Source organism: Anolis carolinensis, unplaced genomic scaffold, assembly GCF_035594765.1.
Source record: "Anolis carolinensis isolate JA03-04 unplaced genomic scaffold, rAnoCar3.1.pri scaffold_10, whole genome shotgun sequence".
NCBI lineage: Eukaryota > Metazoa > Chordata > Lepidosauria > Squamata > Dactyloidae > Anolis > Anolis carolinensis.
This window is the reverse complement of record NW_026943821.1, coordinates 17106605-17123002: the sequence shown is the minus strand read 5'-3', so window position 1 is coordinate 17123002 and position 16398 is coordinate 17106605. Positions and strand designations below refer to the sequence as shown.

Here is a 16398-nt window from a genome sequence, read left to right as displayed (position 1 = left end):
CAGTTTGAAAACATGCAAATGTGAGTAGATTAATAGGTACTGCTCCGGCGGGAAGGTAACAGCGTTCCATGCAGTCATGCCGGCCACATGACCTTGGAGATGTCTACGGACAACGCCGGCTCTTTGGCTTAGAAATGGAGATGAGCACCAACCCCCAGAGTCGGTCACGACTGGACTTAATGTCAGTTGAAACCTTTACCTTTACACACCTAAATACTATCCTTGATGTTCACACTTCTAAACCACTCTCTGTGTGACCTTGGCCAAGTCATGAACCTGACCTGTTGTGAGGAACGGGATGACTTAAATAATACAGTAGAGTCTCACTTATCCAACGTAAATGGGCTGGCTGAACGTTGGATAAGCGAATATGTTGGATAATAAGGAGAGATTAAGGCAAAGCCTATTAAACATCAAATTAGGTTATGATTTTACAAATTAAGCACCAAAACATCATGTTATACAACAAATTTGACAGAAAAAGTAGTTCAATACACAGTAATGCTATATAGTAATTACTGTATTTATGAATTTAGCACCAAAATATCATGATATATTGAAAACATTGACTACAAAAAATGTGTTGGATAATCCAGAATGTTGGATAAGCGAGTGTTGGATAAGTGAGACTCTACTGTAATAAAGTTTATTTTTATATCCCGCCCCATCTCCCTGAAGGGACTCGGGGCGGCTCACAACAGGGACTAGCCCGAAACAACGACACAACATATTTGATAAAAACTTAAAACATTTCAACGATACGCAAAACAAAATAATGGACAATACATTAAAATCCAAGCAGATAAAATCAGAGTAGTTAAAAGCAAACCAGCAGGGACAGGTTTCATAAAGTGCTGTATCACGGAAATGAGTTGCAGTGATAAAGTGCCATGACTTCACTTTCCACATGTGAATAGAGGTCCTCCCCTGCACGCTTATGTCAACATCATAAAGTCATTATTTATTTATTTATTTGCAGTATTTATATTCCGCCCTTCTCATCCCAAAGGGGACTCAGGGCGGATCACATTACACATATAAGGCAAACATTCAATGACTTAACATAGAACAGAGACAGAGACAAACGCAGGCTCCGAGCTGGCCTTGAACTCATGAACTCTTGGTCAGAGTGATTTGTTGCAGCTGGCTGCAGCCGGCTGCTCACCAGCCTGCACCACAGCCCGACCCATTATCATCCAATAGCACTGCAGTTCTTCTTCCCAAGATCCACTGCCTGTGCTGAAAAGCTACCCACAGCAGCTGCCAACTTCATTCCCTCCCCAGGCATGCCTCCTTCTCACAACCCAAGGACTCACATTGCACATTGAGAGTGACTGTGGTCTGCTTTCCAGCTGGGGCTGCTGGGTTGCTCACTCGGCACGTAAAGGAGCTGCCCATATCCCGGCTGCTTGGGGTCAGGAGAAGGGTGCTGACAGCCACTTCTCGCTTGCCGTCATCCATCAAGGCCTGCAAAGGAAAGCAGAAAGGCATTGTGTGTTTAATACAAGACTGAGACATGTCAAGCTGTGGGGCTGAGCTTCCCACCCCTGCTCACCTTTGAGCCCCTGGCTTTGCTAATAATATAATAATAATAACAACTTTATTTTTATACCCCGCCCCATCTCCCCAGCGGGGACTCGGAGCGGCTTACATGGGGACCAAACCCGAAACATACAACAATAAAACGATAAAACAATTATTTCATCAGTAAAACATCAATATCAATAAAACCATCATAGTAATCAACATACAGCATAAAGTATTAAAAACAGGAGACTAAAACAAGGATCTGGGCCAAAGTGCAGAATATATCAAAATGGGAGAGGTAGATTCTCAGTCAAAGTAGTCGTAGGAGCCCCCGGTGGCCAAGGGGATAAAAGCCTCGTAACTTGAAGGTTGGGTTGCTGACCTGAAAGCTGCCAGGTTCGAATCCCACCCGGGGAGAGTGCGGATGAGCTCCCTCTATCAGCTCCAGCTCCATGTGGGGACATGAGAGAAGCCTCCCACAAGGATGATAAAACATCAAAACATCCGGGCGTCCCCTGGGCAACGTCCTTGCAGACGGCCAATTCTCTCACTCCAGAAGCAACTCCGGTTGCTCCTGACACGAAAAAAAAAGTCAAAGTAGTCCATAAAGTGCAAAATAGTAATGGCAGAAAATCCTGTTGTTGGATGGGCAGATAGATCGTCGAAGATGCCCCCCATGCTACACCATGGTTCTCCTGTAATATTTAGGTGCACTCTCCAAATGAACTGTAGGCTTCCCCATTCTACTTCTGGTTCCCATTCTCTGCTGGCTCGGTCTTGCCAGTACTCACACCTTACCTTAGAATACACAGCAGAGTCTTGCCGCTGCCCTTCACGGTACCAGTTGATCTCAGCAGCTGGCTTGGCACCGGCAGCGCGACAAGAAAGGTTGTAGGGAATGTTGGAGATCACATGGACGACTGGACCGTTGTGGATCTCAGGATCGTTGGGAGGAACTGGAAGAACAAACAGAGAGAAGAGGATAGGCCTATGATATAGGAAGGGGTTACCTGCAGATGCAAACAAGAGATATCAGAACATGTTTCAGAATAGATACCGAGTACAAAGGAAGCATTTCATTCATGTCAAATAAACATAATAATGAGTGTCCTGAATCCAACTGATCTGTTGCTCCTGAAGTTTTCCTGGATGTATCCCATTCTTCAGGAACAAACCAGAAATTAATTTCAAAACAATTAGGAATTGAGATAACAACAAAAATAAACTACTTAGGAATAAACATAACCCCCAAAAACTCACAATTGTTAAAGAACAATTATGAAAAAAACGTGGAAAAACATAAAAAAAGATTTAGATAATTGGGAAATTTGGCTTATCCTATTGGAATGTCCTATTGGGGGGCTCCTGGTGGCATAGTGTGTTAAAGCGCTGAGCTGCTGAACTTGCGGACCAAAAGGTCCCAGGTTCAAATCCTGGGAGCGGAATGAGCGCCCGCTGTTAGCCCCTGCTCCTGCCAACCTAGCAGTTCAAAAACATACGAATGTGAGTAGATCAATAGGTACCGCTCCGGCGGGAAGGAAACAGTGCTCCATGCAGTCATGCCGGCCACATGACCTTGGAGGTATCTATGGACACCGCCGGCTTTTCGGATTAGAAATGGAGATGAGCACCAACCCGCAGAGTCGGTCACAACTGGACTTAACATCAGGGGAAACCTTTATCTTTACTATTGGGATGTCCACCTTATAGTAAGTCAGGCAAGAGGCAGGTGTTAGGGATATATGGGTCCCTCAGCTGTCTTTAGACTGCAATTCCTATCAGCCTTAGTCATCATAGCGACTAGTGAAGGACAAGAGAAGTGACAATTTAACTACATCTCCACAGTTTCCACAAAGCAAGATCTAACATGCCTATGGAAAAAATAGAGACCAGAAAAATAATTGTTGCACATTCTCAGCTGCTGTATCTGACCCTTGGTTGCCTTTATAATGTGTGTGTGTGTGTTTGTGTGTGCGTGCATGCATGTATGTGCTTGATGTCAAAGGCAGCAAGGGGATAGAAAATGTCTTATTCTGGTAGAGTGCAACTCATTCTCTCACTCCTGATCCAATAATATTTCTTTTTCTGCCTAAGCAACCAGGTTGCCGGCTGCAGGCTTAGCATCTAATCTATTCTTCCAATAGGGTGGGAGAGGAGCGGGTAGGAAGACAACATGGGCTCAGATCAAGATTTGGCAATTTCTTCTTCTTCTGTTAAGCATTTTCCAATGCAATGAAAAGGTCAAAAGATATACAGTAAGAACAAACAAGAAAAAGTAAGGATAGTCAAGAAAAAACAGGAATCATGAAGAGTAGCAGGACAGAAATTGACTTCCAACTTTTCTAAGAATGATTACACAAGGTTATATAATATGTCTTCTCTAGTTATGACTAAAATTCATATATTTCTACTATTTTACCCATTTCTATGGGATTCTTTGCTTCTCAGGTCCCAGTCTTAAGACATCTCTATGGAATGCTTTCCTTCCCATGTCCTGGTCTTAAGACACTTCTATGAGATGCTTTCCTTCCCATGTCCTGGTCTTAAGACATTTCTATGGGATGCTTTCCTTCCCATGTCCTGGTCTTAAGACATTTGTATGGGATGCTTTCCTTCCCAGGTCCTGGTCTTAAGACATCTTGATGGAATACTTTCCTTCCCAGGTCCTGGTCTTAAGACATTTCTATGGGTTCCTTCCTTCCCAGATCCCGGTCTTAAGACATTTCCATGGCCTGCTTTCCTTCCCAGGTCTTGGTCTTAAAGACATTTCTATGGAATATTTACCTTCTCACCTAGGAAGGAAGTAGTTTTAAATTAACCCTGATGTTTCTCCAAGCATCTGTATTGGTAATCTTAGGAAGTGGTTAAAAATTGTGGAAATTTGCATTTTGGCTCCTCCTACAAATAGTTGTATATACAAGCAGGCAACAGTGATTAACATCACACGGGAAATCAATAATAATAATAATAATAATAATAATAATAATAATAATAATAATCAGCTGATGACCCAAAATGCAGACTGTACAAGGAAACCGATGAAACCATTGATCATATCCTCAGCTGCTGTAAGAAAATGGCACAGACAGACTACAAACAGAGGCACAACTATGTGGCCCAAATGATTCATTGGAACTTATGCCTCAAGTACCACCTCCCAGCAGCAAAGAACTGGTGGGATCACAAACCTGCAAAAGTATTGGAAAATGAGCACGCAAAGATACTGTGGGACTTCCGAATCCAGACTGACAAAGTTCTGGAACACAACACACCAGACATCACAGTTGTGGAAAAGAAAAAGGTTTGGATCATTGATGTCGCCATCCCAGGTGACAGTCGCATTGACGAAAAACAACAGGAAAAACTAAGCCGCTATCAGGACCTCAAGATTGAACTTCAAAGACTCTGGCAGAAACCAGTGCAGGTGGTCCCGTTGGTGATGGGCACATTGGGTGCCATGCCAAAAGATCTCAGCCGGCATTTGGAAACAATAGACATTGACAAAATCACGATCTGCCAACTGCAAAAGGCCACCCTACTGGGATCTGCATGCATCATCCGAAAATACATCACACAGTCCTAGACACTTGGGAAGTGTTGTGATATGAAATCCTGCATATCTATCTTGTTTGCTGTGTCATAATAAAATAATAATAATACGTTTATTTATATCCCACCTCCATCTCCCCCGAAGGGGACTCGGGGCGGCTTAGTAGTAGTTGAATCAAGAATTTTTGGCCATCTCAAATTTCCACCATATATAATGCAAAGATCCCACCTGTTGCTCACATTTCCAACATATATTAGAAACAGCTTTATGCATTTTGGCCAACTTTTCTTATGTCAAATACCCACAGTACAGCATCTTATAAAATTTCTCCTTAAGATCATAATGTATATTTCAATTCCCTCAACTGCTTTTTCAGGTTGGGCAACTCATGAAGGCCTGAGGACTTCGATGCCTCATGAAGTTCAACCCACCAATGATTCTCCTCGAGGTTCATGTCATCATTAAAACAGAAATGTGCCCCTTATCCTCATCCCAGGCTTCTAAAGCAGGTTTCAGAAATGAACTGCCTGACTAAAATTCTCATTTTTGGCCTCAAACAGGCCTCTTGGCAGAGATGAAATTGCATTTAAATTGGGAATTCTGGGACTTGATCCTCAAGAAATACCTTTTAAAGCTCTGGATAAGATTACGCCTGATCCAGATGAAAGGAAAGCAGTGAGTATGCTGGATATCTGAGGATCATGATTTCCTGAGTTATGGGAGAACTTCATAGTTCCTCAGCAGCCGAACAAAAAAGATTTAGTGTAGTTTCTGGACTGTGAAGGTCTCCAGGTTCCTGTGGTGATAGACTTCCATCAGCAGTATGAATTTAAAAAAAAGGGGGGGGGGGTGGGCACCTTGTGATTCTATAAGCCAGAATTGGATACAGGAATTTGGGAACCTCTCTGATCTTATACTAGCTGAAATTGTCTTCCTTACAAACCAATTTTGGGATTAAGGAAAAGAAGAAATGGAGCTGACTCAGGTCTGAGCACATCGAGTCAAGAACAGGACGGTTTCTGAAACGGAAGGGAAAAATAAAGCAACTCACTAAGCACGGTAAGCTTGGCCCGTTGGGATCGTAGTGCGGCCTGCGTGGCTTGGCATTCATAAACGGCATCATCATCCAGCTCCGCATAGTCTATCCTCAGGTTATGCTGTCCAGCAGAAGCATCACCAACAATGGAATATCGGGACCAGCCTTTGGTAAGTAAGGGGCGAGATATACCATGAGCATATTGGAGGTATCAATTGCAATCACAATACATTCCTTAATGCCTCCTTATTATCCAACATATTCGCTTATCCAACATTCTGCCAGCCCATTTACGTTGGATAAGTGAGACTCTACTGTATTATAGTAATTTTCTTTTCTTTTTAAATAAAATCCAAAAGTGGTTGCCAGTCTGTGCATCTGTTTGGTAGTCCCTGTTGTTTAGTTATTAAATATGTGTGTTCATTTTTAAGTGTATCTCTCTCTCTCTCTCTCTCTCTCTCTCTCTCTCTCTATATATATATATATATATATATATATATATATATATAGTTACACTTTAAAATGTCTCTGCTCGAATCTGGGTAGCAGGATGAGCTCCCATCTGTCAGCTCTAGCTCCCCATGCGGAGATATGAGAGAAGCCTCCCACAGGATGGTCAAACATCAAACATCCATGTGTCCCCTCGGCAACCTTCTTACAGATGGCTAACACTCACACCAGAAGCGACTTGCAGTTTCTCAAGTCTCCAACAACAACAACAATTCTTTATTGGATTAGTCACTTTTGACCATATCAAAACATGTAAAACATACAATACGTACAAGTTTCTCAAGTCGTTCCTGACATGAAAAAAGCATCAATAACGTAAGGACAAACCTGCAGAAACTATCTAGTTCAGTGATGGCCAACCTATGACACGTGTGTCAGCACTGACACACCTAGCCATTTTTGCTGACATGCTGCCCCATGCAGATTGATTGGATGACTATGTCTTTTGTGGCCAAATTTGATGTGATTTGGTCCAGTGGTTTTGTTGTTTACTCCATGGGAATTATGCACTCTATCTATCTATCTATCTATCTATCTATCTATCTATCTATCTATCATCATTCTATTATTATTCTATTATTATTGTAGTTTATTATCATATGATTACCATTATATTATTATTATATTATTCGTCATTCATGACTACATTGAAACTAGAAAAGAGAGAAATCAGCGTGGAAACTGCAAGAAGTACCATAGATTGTTGTACATGGAAATAATGATAGTAAATAGTTTTTGATTTATTAAATACAGTTATATATTACAATGATACATTTTTGTTATTTAAACTATACATATTGCAAAATTATGGGTTTTTTCTCAAAGTGACACACCACCCAAGTCATGCTAGGTTTTTTGGTGAATTTTGACACACCAAGTGCAAAAGGTTGCCCATCATTGATCTAGTTCCTAACTTGGGGACTGCTTGTACTGGGTCACTACAGCAATTACTCAGGACCACAACATTGTAGAGATCAGTGCTCTAGGAGATCCAGAGCCCACGGATCTCCATCCTCAAACCATGATAAACGTACCAGGCAGGTCTCTTTCTCCTCCCAACGCTAGTCCATCCTTGGTCCACTGAACCATGCCGCGGTAGCCCATGACCACACAGGCTAGCGTCACTGACTGTCCAGATACGATCACTTGGTCCATGGGCTGCTGGAAGAAATATGCCGCCAACCCTGAGAAGAAAACACATATACCAAGATAGTGGGGTTAAAGCTATGAATAGTGACATATCGCCTGTGGCTCTTTTTGAAAACATGAAAGAAGTGACCCGCTGTTTCAGACCAATCTAAATAATCATCTTGTTCCTAACAATAGCCAGTCAAGTGCTTTTAAAAATGTGGAAGATGCCTGTCATAGATGCAGGCAAAACGTCAGGAGGGAATGCTTCTGGAACATAGACATACAAACTCACAGCAACCCAGTGATTCTGGCCGTGAAAGCCTTCAACAACAGTCCCCTATCTGTGTTGTTGAAGGCTTTCATGGCCGGGATCACAGGGTTGTTGTATGTCTTTCGGGCTGTGTGGCCATGTTCCAGAAGTATTCTCTCCTAATGTTTCGCCCACATCTATGGCAGGCATCCTCAGAGGTTGTGAGGTATGGATAAACTAAGTAAGGAAAGGAAAGAATATATATCTCTGGAGAGTCCAGGGTGTGGCAAGAGTCCTTTGTCACTGGGAAGCCAGCATTAATGTTTCAGTTAATCACCCTAATTAGCATTGGAAAGGTTTTGTCTCTTGCCTGGGGGCATCCTTTGTTCAGTCATTAGCTGCCCTCTGCCCTCAAAGTGTTGGTTCCCATCTACTGTTTTGATTTTTGAGTTTTGTAATACTGGTAGCCAGATTTTGTTCATTTTCATGGTCTCTTCCTTTCTGTTGAAGTTGTCCACATGCTTGTGGATTTCAATGGCTTCTCTGTGTAGCCCGACATGATAGTTGTTGGAATGGTCCAGCATTTCTGTGTTCTCAAATAATATATTGTGTCCAGGCAAGAGACAAAACCTTTCCAATGCTAATTAGGGTGATTAACTGAAACATTAATGCTGGCTTCCCAGTGACAAAGGACTCTTGCCACACCCTGGACTCTCCAGAGATATATATTCTTTCCTTTCCTTACTTAGTTTATCCATACCTCACAACCTCTGAGGATGCCTGCCACAGATGTGGGTGAAACGTCAGGAGAGAATGCTTCTGGAACATGGCCACACAGCCCGAAAGACATACAACAACCAAGTCCCCTTTCTGTTTGTAGTCAGTGTTGATATGAATGTATGCCCATACAACTTTCTTTCTATGCATTGGGTGCAGATTAACAGTCAAAAATGGCATACTCCAATTGCATTCTGAATTGGCTCTGTCTCCTCAGCCTGGGAAGGGCCATGAATGAAATTCCCTTTTTGAAACCCTGGAGAGGCACTGCCAGTCATGCTAAGCTAGATTGCACTAATGATCCGTCTTAGTGTAAGGCAGCTTCCTTTGTTCCTGTCAGATATATTGGGCCATAGCTCAGTGGGAAAGCGCATGCTTTGTATGCAAAAGATTCCAGGTTTGCTGGAGAAGGAGGCTGGGAAAGTCTTGCCTGAAACCCCGGGCAACCATTCCCAGTCATTGGAGCAAATCGAGAATGGAGAATATATGGCCCTCTATATATTTTGTATTGCGACTCCCACAATCCCTTATGATTCACCAGGGCTGGGGTGGAAAGATATGGTAGAAGTTGCAGGACAAAACTTCTAGAGCAACACAAAGTTCCCAGCCTTATAGCAAATACTAGCTGTGCCCGGCCACGCGTTGCTGTGGCGAAGTATGGTGGTATGGGAAATAAAGTACAGTAGAGTCTCACTCATCCAACATAAATGGGCCGGCAGAATGTTGGATAAGCAAATATGCTGGATAATAAGGAGGCATTAAGGAAAAGCCTATTAAACATCAAATTAGGTTATGATTTTACAAATTAAGCACTAAAACATCATGTTATACAACAAATTTGACAGAAAAAGTAGTTCATTACGAAGTAATGCTATGTAGTAATTACTGTATTTACGAATTTAGCACCAAAATATCACGATGTATTGAAAACATTGACTACAAAAATGTGTTGGATAATCCAGAACGTTGGATAAGTGAGACTCTACTGTATTGAGGAACTGGTGGTAGTTAAGGTAAAGGGTAAAGGTGCTGGCCTGTTTATGTTGGATAAGTGAGACTCTACTGTATATTTATTATCTGCTTAGAACTGGATTATATGAGGCCCCTTCTACACAGCTGTATAAAATGCACACTGAAGTGGATAATATGGCAGTGTGAAGATAATGCAGTTCAAAGCAGATAACATAAGATTATAAATGGGTTATATAGCTGGGTGGAAGGGCCTTGAGTCTAACATAAGATTATAAATGGGTTATATAGCTGGGTGGAAGGGCCTTGAGTCTACACTGCCATATAATCCAGTTAAAATCTGATAATCTGTATTTTATAGGTAGTGTGGAAGAGGCCTAAGTGAGGCCTAACTCTGCCTGTCCCGTGGGCTGAGTGAGTTGCTAGGAGACCAAGTGGGTGGAGCTTAGCCTTCTAACTGGCAGCAATTGGATAAAAACAATTATTCCTCTCCCTCTAATTAGGACTTTATTTTTCTTTTCTTTTTGTTGTATCAACCCAGAGACATGGATGAGGGGTTGTGCTGTCAATTTTCGAGGTTGTGGGGTGTTTAGTTTTGTTGTTTTGTCCGCTGCCGTGATTCCATCACTCTTTTATATATATAGATTGCTACGTTAGATAGACCAATGTATCTGACATAGTGACTTTTCTTGTACAGCTGTCATGGTTCACCTCCAAATTGTGAGTGTGAGTGTGGAGAAGAGCAAACCACAGACCACTTACTACAATGCAGTCTGAGTTCTGCCACATGCACAATGGAGGACCTTCTTATAACAACACAGAGGCACTCCCAGTGACCAGCTACTGGTCAAAGGGCATTTAATATAATGCTAAGTTGGCCGGGCTGTGGCGCAGGCTGGTGAGCAGCCTGCTGCAATAAATCACTCTGACCATGAGGTCATGAGTTTGAGGCCAGCCCATCAATTAAAAATAATGATGGTGAGCACCCATCAATTAAAAATAAAAAATAGCCCCTGCTTGTTGCTGACCTAGCAACCTGAAAGATAGTTGCATCTATCAAGTAGGAAATAAGGTACCACTTATAAAAGTGGGGAGGAAAATTTAACTAATTTACGACATTGGAATGAGGAAGTGCAGTCAGAGTGGATGATGAAGCAGCTGCTCCCCCCTGTGGCCAGAATCAAACATCCCCTCAGGAGAAGGTTAAATTGCCTCTGCATCTGTCTCTGTCTCGGTTCTACGTGTATATGGGCATTGAATGTTTGCCCTATATGTATATAATGTGATCCGCCCTGAGTCCCCTTCGGGGTGAGAAGGGCAGAATATAAATACTGTAAATAAATAAATAAATAAATTGTTCTTTTTAAACTTTGTGTTTTCAAATACATTACAATTTGTACCTTCGGTTTGCTTTTGACACAATACATAATAATACCCACCTTCTTATGCTACTGTGTTTCCCTGAAAATAAGACAGTGTCTTATATTAATTTTTGCTCCCAAAGATGCTCTAGGTCTTATTTTCAGGGGATGTCTTATTTTTCCATGAAGAAAAATTCACATTTATTGTTGAACAAAAAAAAAAGAACATTTATTATATACTGTACAGTAGTTGTCATTATAAACCAGCATAACCAGACAAACTCTGAATCTTATCAAGAATTTCTTGTTACTACCAATATTTCCATGTATAACACTTTATGGGACGTACATTTACCGATACTGCCTGCTCTGGTGTTCTCTTTGGCGGGCATGCTTCCAAACAAAAACTTTGCTAGGTCTTACTTTTGGGGGAGGCCTTATATTTAGCAATTCAGCAAAACCTCTACTAGGTCTTATTTTCTGGGGATGTCTTATTTTAGTGGAAACAGGGTAGTAATGTGGCTCTGTGACAGTTCATCCACCAACACACACATACACACAGAAGAAACACCTCTCCCTCAGTTGAGGAAAAGTGCCCATATTCCCTGAGCATTTCCCCATCTGTCACTAGTTTTGTGGTGCAATTCTATGCATGCTTTCTCAGAAATACCACCTAATAAATTCAGCCAGACTTGCTCGTAGGTAAGTGCATCTCTGCTGTTGTCTCCCTCTCCCTGACTTCTCCTTTTGTGCAAAAAGTGGAAAGCACAGAAATGCAGGGTGGGGGAGAATCAGAGTGTGTTTTAATTTTATTTTGAGGCAATGCAGCAGCCCCCAGGTCCCTGGCATTGCCTTATCTCCCCTCCACAGACTGCTGAGGTGCCGGTTTGGTGTGCTCTGTACATGCCCTTCAGCCAAGAAAGACTCTGTTTCGACTCCCCGCTGCCTCGATCTAACCACTTTCTCCGACTCCCTTTCTCCCACTCCCCCTGGGGCTCTAGGCAAATTGCATTAAAGGAAACTTTAGAGATACTCTTTCGAGTGTACACACATATAAACACACAAATAAATTAGCATTTCACTAAAACATTAGCCCTCTTAATCCCTCCTTTTGGTTTTCAGTAAAAAAGAGAGATTGTGGGTCAGCGCATGAAGGAGACGGCCTGAGAGGCTGGCAGAAGGGACAACAGTATAGCCAATTGCATTGATTTTATTATTTCATTTAGTGGAGGGTTTTTTTGTACCGCACCTTCAATAAAGCGCCCCAGGCGAGACAGGATAGTTGCTTCACACAGCTGTACTCTGAAATTGCAACATGTTCCTGTACTGACAACTGTTACATTTCAAAAGGGGATATTAGCGCAAATGTGTTTCAAGCTTTGTACATGCGCCTGGGGAGCTGTGGCCAATCGTGGCTCCCTGTTGCATGCGCAGAAAACAGAGCAGGCTTGCGGTGCGGCTGCAGAACACTGCTTGGAAAAGTTAGTTTTTGGGATGACAATTTCTAGGATCACCTGAGGGATTTGGAGGGAGTTGTTATATAAAAATATCCCGAAATGTTCTCAGTTGGCTTCAGAGACCATCCATACTGAGGTGTTCACTCGCTAAAGGTAAAGGTTTCCCCTTGATATTAAGTCTAGTTGTGTCCGATTTTGGTGCTCATCTCCATTTCTCCAGACCCTCGATCATTTTAGTTGCCCTCCTCTGGACGCTTTCCAGCTTGTCTCACATCCTTTGTTCAGAGTCATTAGCTGCCCCTGATTGATTCCTGTCTGGAATTCTTCTGTTTTCAGAGTGCTGCTCCTTATTTACTGTTCTGATTTTGGAGTTTTTTTAAATATTGGTAGCCAGATTTTGTTAGTTTTCATAGTAATATAGGTAAAGGTAAAAGTTTCCTCTGACGTTAAGTCCAGTACATTTTGGGATCCTCACTGATTTTGTGGTTAGTTTCCAGTTATTTAAAGTGGAACTTTGAAAAGTTATTTTTTAAAAGTTCTGTAGATTTGAAGAGAGATGGTTTGCAAAAGTGTAACCCCTCAAAATGGGCTACCGGAGGCGCAGCGGGTTAAAGGGCTGAACTTGCAGACTGAAAGGTCGCAGGTTCGAATCCGGGGAGCGGAGTGAGCACGCACTGTTAGCCCCAGCTTCTGCCAACCTAGCAGTTTGAAAACATGCAAATGTGAGTAGATCAATAGGTACTGCTCTGGCGGGATGGTAAGGGCGCTCCATGCAGTCATGCCGGCCACATGGCCTTGGAGGTGTCTACGGACAATGCCGGCTCTTCGGCTTAGAAATGGAGATGAACACCAACTCCCAGAGTCGGACACAACTGGACATTAAGTCAGGGGAAAACCTTTACCTAACCTAATCTCCAAAATTCCAACGTGCTGATATAAATCTGCTCCCACAGACTACATGCAAATATATCTTCCTAATACACATGGTTGAGACAAATCCAGTCACTCTTCTCAAGCTGTTACCTTCCCTGTCTCTCTCCTCCACCCTTTGGGCTGCTGGGAGGAGGCTGCTAAGATCCAAGAGCCTGAAAGAGCTTTTATTGGCGAACAGATTCCTTCCATCTTGAGGCTCTTATCTCCGCGCTAAAGCCTGCTTAACTACAATCCAATAACGCCGGGCCTTTGTCCCATTGTTTAAAAGTTTACCCACTAAACTAAGGCCTGAATGGAGGGATAATCCCCTCAAGAGGGTCAAGAGGACCGAGACACAGAGCGAGCAGGAGACAAAGGCCACAGCGGGAGTCAGGAAGGCAGGCCAATTCCCCCGGTCCCGTAACCCCTGAACAGGACCAAGGCCAGCTGATCCAACTTGGACAACTTAGGTCAGGGGTCCCCAAACTTTTTAAACAGGGGGCCAGTTCACAATCCTTTGGACCGTTGGAGGGCCGGACTATAGTTGGCCACCAAGCAATAATAATAATAATAATAATAATAATAATAATAATAACAACAACAACAACAACAACAACAACAACAACAACAACAACAACAAAGAGGGTTGGAAGAGACCCTTTGGGCCATTGAGTCCAATCCCCTTCTGCCTTTGTGCACCGAAAGCACAAGCAAAGCACCCCTGACAGATGGCCATGGCCACCCAGCCTCAATGTTAATAATAATAATAATAATAATAATAATAATAATAATAATAATTATAAAGAGGGTTGGAAGAGACCCCTTGGGCCATTGAGTCCAACCCCCTTCTGCCTTTGTGCACCGAAAGCACAAGCAAAGCACCCCTGACAGATGGCCATGGCCACCCAGCCTCAATGTTAATAATAATAATAATAATAATAATAATAATAATAATAATAATAATAAAAGAGAGGGTTGGAAGAGACCCCTTGGGCCATTGAGTCCAACCCGCTTCTGCCTTTGTGCACCAAAAGCACAAGCAAAGCACCCCTGACAGATGGCCAGCCAGTCTCAATGTTAATAATAATAATAATAATAATAATAATAATAATAATAATAAGAAGAAGAAGAAGAAGAAGAAGGAGGAGGGTTGGAAGAAGAGACCCCTTGGGCCATTGAGACCAACCCCCTTCTGCCTTTGTGCACCAAAAGCACAAGCAAAGCACCCCTGACAGATGGCCATGGCCACCCAGCCTCAATGTTAATAATAATAATAATAAAGAGGGTTGGAAGAGACCCCTTGGGCCATTGAGTCCAACCCGCTTCTGCCTTTGTGCACCAAAAGCACAAGCAAAGCACCCCTGACAGATGGCCACCGAGCCTCAATGTTAATAATAATAATAATAATAATAATAATAATAATAATAAGGGTTGGAAGAAGAGACCCCTTGGGCCATTTAGCCCAATCCCCTTATGCCCTTGTGCTGTGGGGGCCAGATAAATGGCTTCGATGGGCCGCATCCGGCCCCCGGGCCTTAGTTTGGGGACCCCTGACTTAGGCATTACCACCAAGGTGGGACCAATTCATTGCTCTGTTTCAAGCATTGATATTCCTCTAAAACATATATATTAGTACCATAGAAGATAAAGGTTCATGCACCAGATCCTAGCCCCTTACCAGTGACATTGAGAATACCACAGTGTATCACTGTGGCGATGTTGCCGGTGTCAATAATAATAATAATAATAATAATAATAATAATAATAATCATCATCATCATCATAACTAATTTGTTATTTATGTTGTCGAAGGCCTTCATGGCTGGAATCACTGGGTTGCTGTGAGTTTTCCAGGCTGTATGGTTATGTTCCAGAAGCAATTTCTCCTGATGTTTTGCTCACACCTATGGCAGGCAGCCTCAGAAGTTGTGAGTCATGTTGGAAACTAGGCAAGTGGGGTTTATGTATCTGTGGAAGGTCCAGAGTGAGAGAAAGAACTCTTGTCTGTTGGAGGCATGTGTGAATATTGCATTTGATCACTTTGATTAGCATTTAATGGCCTTGCAGATTCAAAGCCTGGCTGTTTCCTGCCTGAGGGAATCCTTTGTTGGGAGGTGTTAGCTGGCCCTGATTGTTTCCTGCCTGGAACTCTGCTGTTTTTTTAGAGTAACATTCACACTCGCCTTGAACAGAGAAGAGTTCTTTGGTTTACAGTGTTCCCTCACTACTTCACGGTTCACTTTTTGCGGATTCGCTGTTTCGCGGCTTTTCAATAAACTCTAAAAGATTATTATAAATCATAAAAAATTACAATTTACAGCCTAAGGAAGGGAGGAAGGAGAAGCCGAAGGGAGAGAAAAGGAGCCCAAGCGGCAACAGGAGGAGGAGGAGATTTATAAACACACAATTGGTTGGTAAAGACTTAAAATAGTGTATAACTACTAAAATAATGTATAAATATTAAAATAAATACAGTAGAATCTCACTTATCCAACACTCGCTTATCCAACATTCTGGATTATCCAACGCATTTTTGTAGTCAATGTTTTCAATATATCGTGATATTTTGGTGCTAAATTCGTAAATACAGTAATTACTACATAGCATTACTGCGTATTGAACTACTTTTTTGTCAAATTTGTTGTAGAACATGATGTTTTGGTGCTTAATTTGTGAAATCATAACCTAATTTGATGTTTAATAGGCTTTTCCTTAATCTCTCCTTATTATCCAACATATTCGCTTATCCAACGTTCAGCCGGCCCGTTTACATTGGATAAGTGAGATTCTACTGTATAGTGTCCCTACTTTGTGGATTTTCACTTACTGCGGGTGGTCCTGGAACATAACCCCCGCAATAAGTGAGGGAACACTGTACTCATAAACTTCATGTATTCAGCATACAGGTACTTTGCTTC

General features: G+C 42.3%; 1 protein-coding gene across 6 annotated transcripts in view; it reads right to left on the bottom strand.

The window, feature by feature from the left end:
* The window catches only part of kirrel2 (kirre like nephrin family adhesion molecule 2), a 100722-nt gene that overhangs the window by 26183 nt on the left and 58141 nt on the right, over positions 1 to 16398 (bottom strand). For all 6 annotated transcript variants that reach the window (XM_062962278.1, XM_062962276.1, XM_062962279.1 and 3 more), the window contains exons 2-5: positions 7658 to 7807; positions 6129 to 6278; positions 2326 to 2483; positions 1317 to 1467 (exon numbers count right to left, since the gene is read on the bottom strand). In XM_062962278.1, the coding sequence (XP_062818348.1) occupies positions 1317 to 1467; positions 2326 to 2483; positions 6129 to 6278; positions 7658 to 7807 (609 nt within the window). The remainder of the gene's footprint in view (positions 1 to 1316; positions 1468 to 2325; positions 2484 to 6128; positions 6279 to 7657; positions 7808 to 16398) is intronic.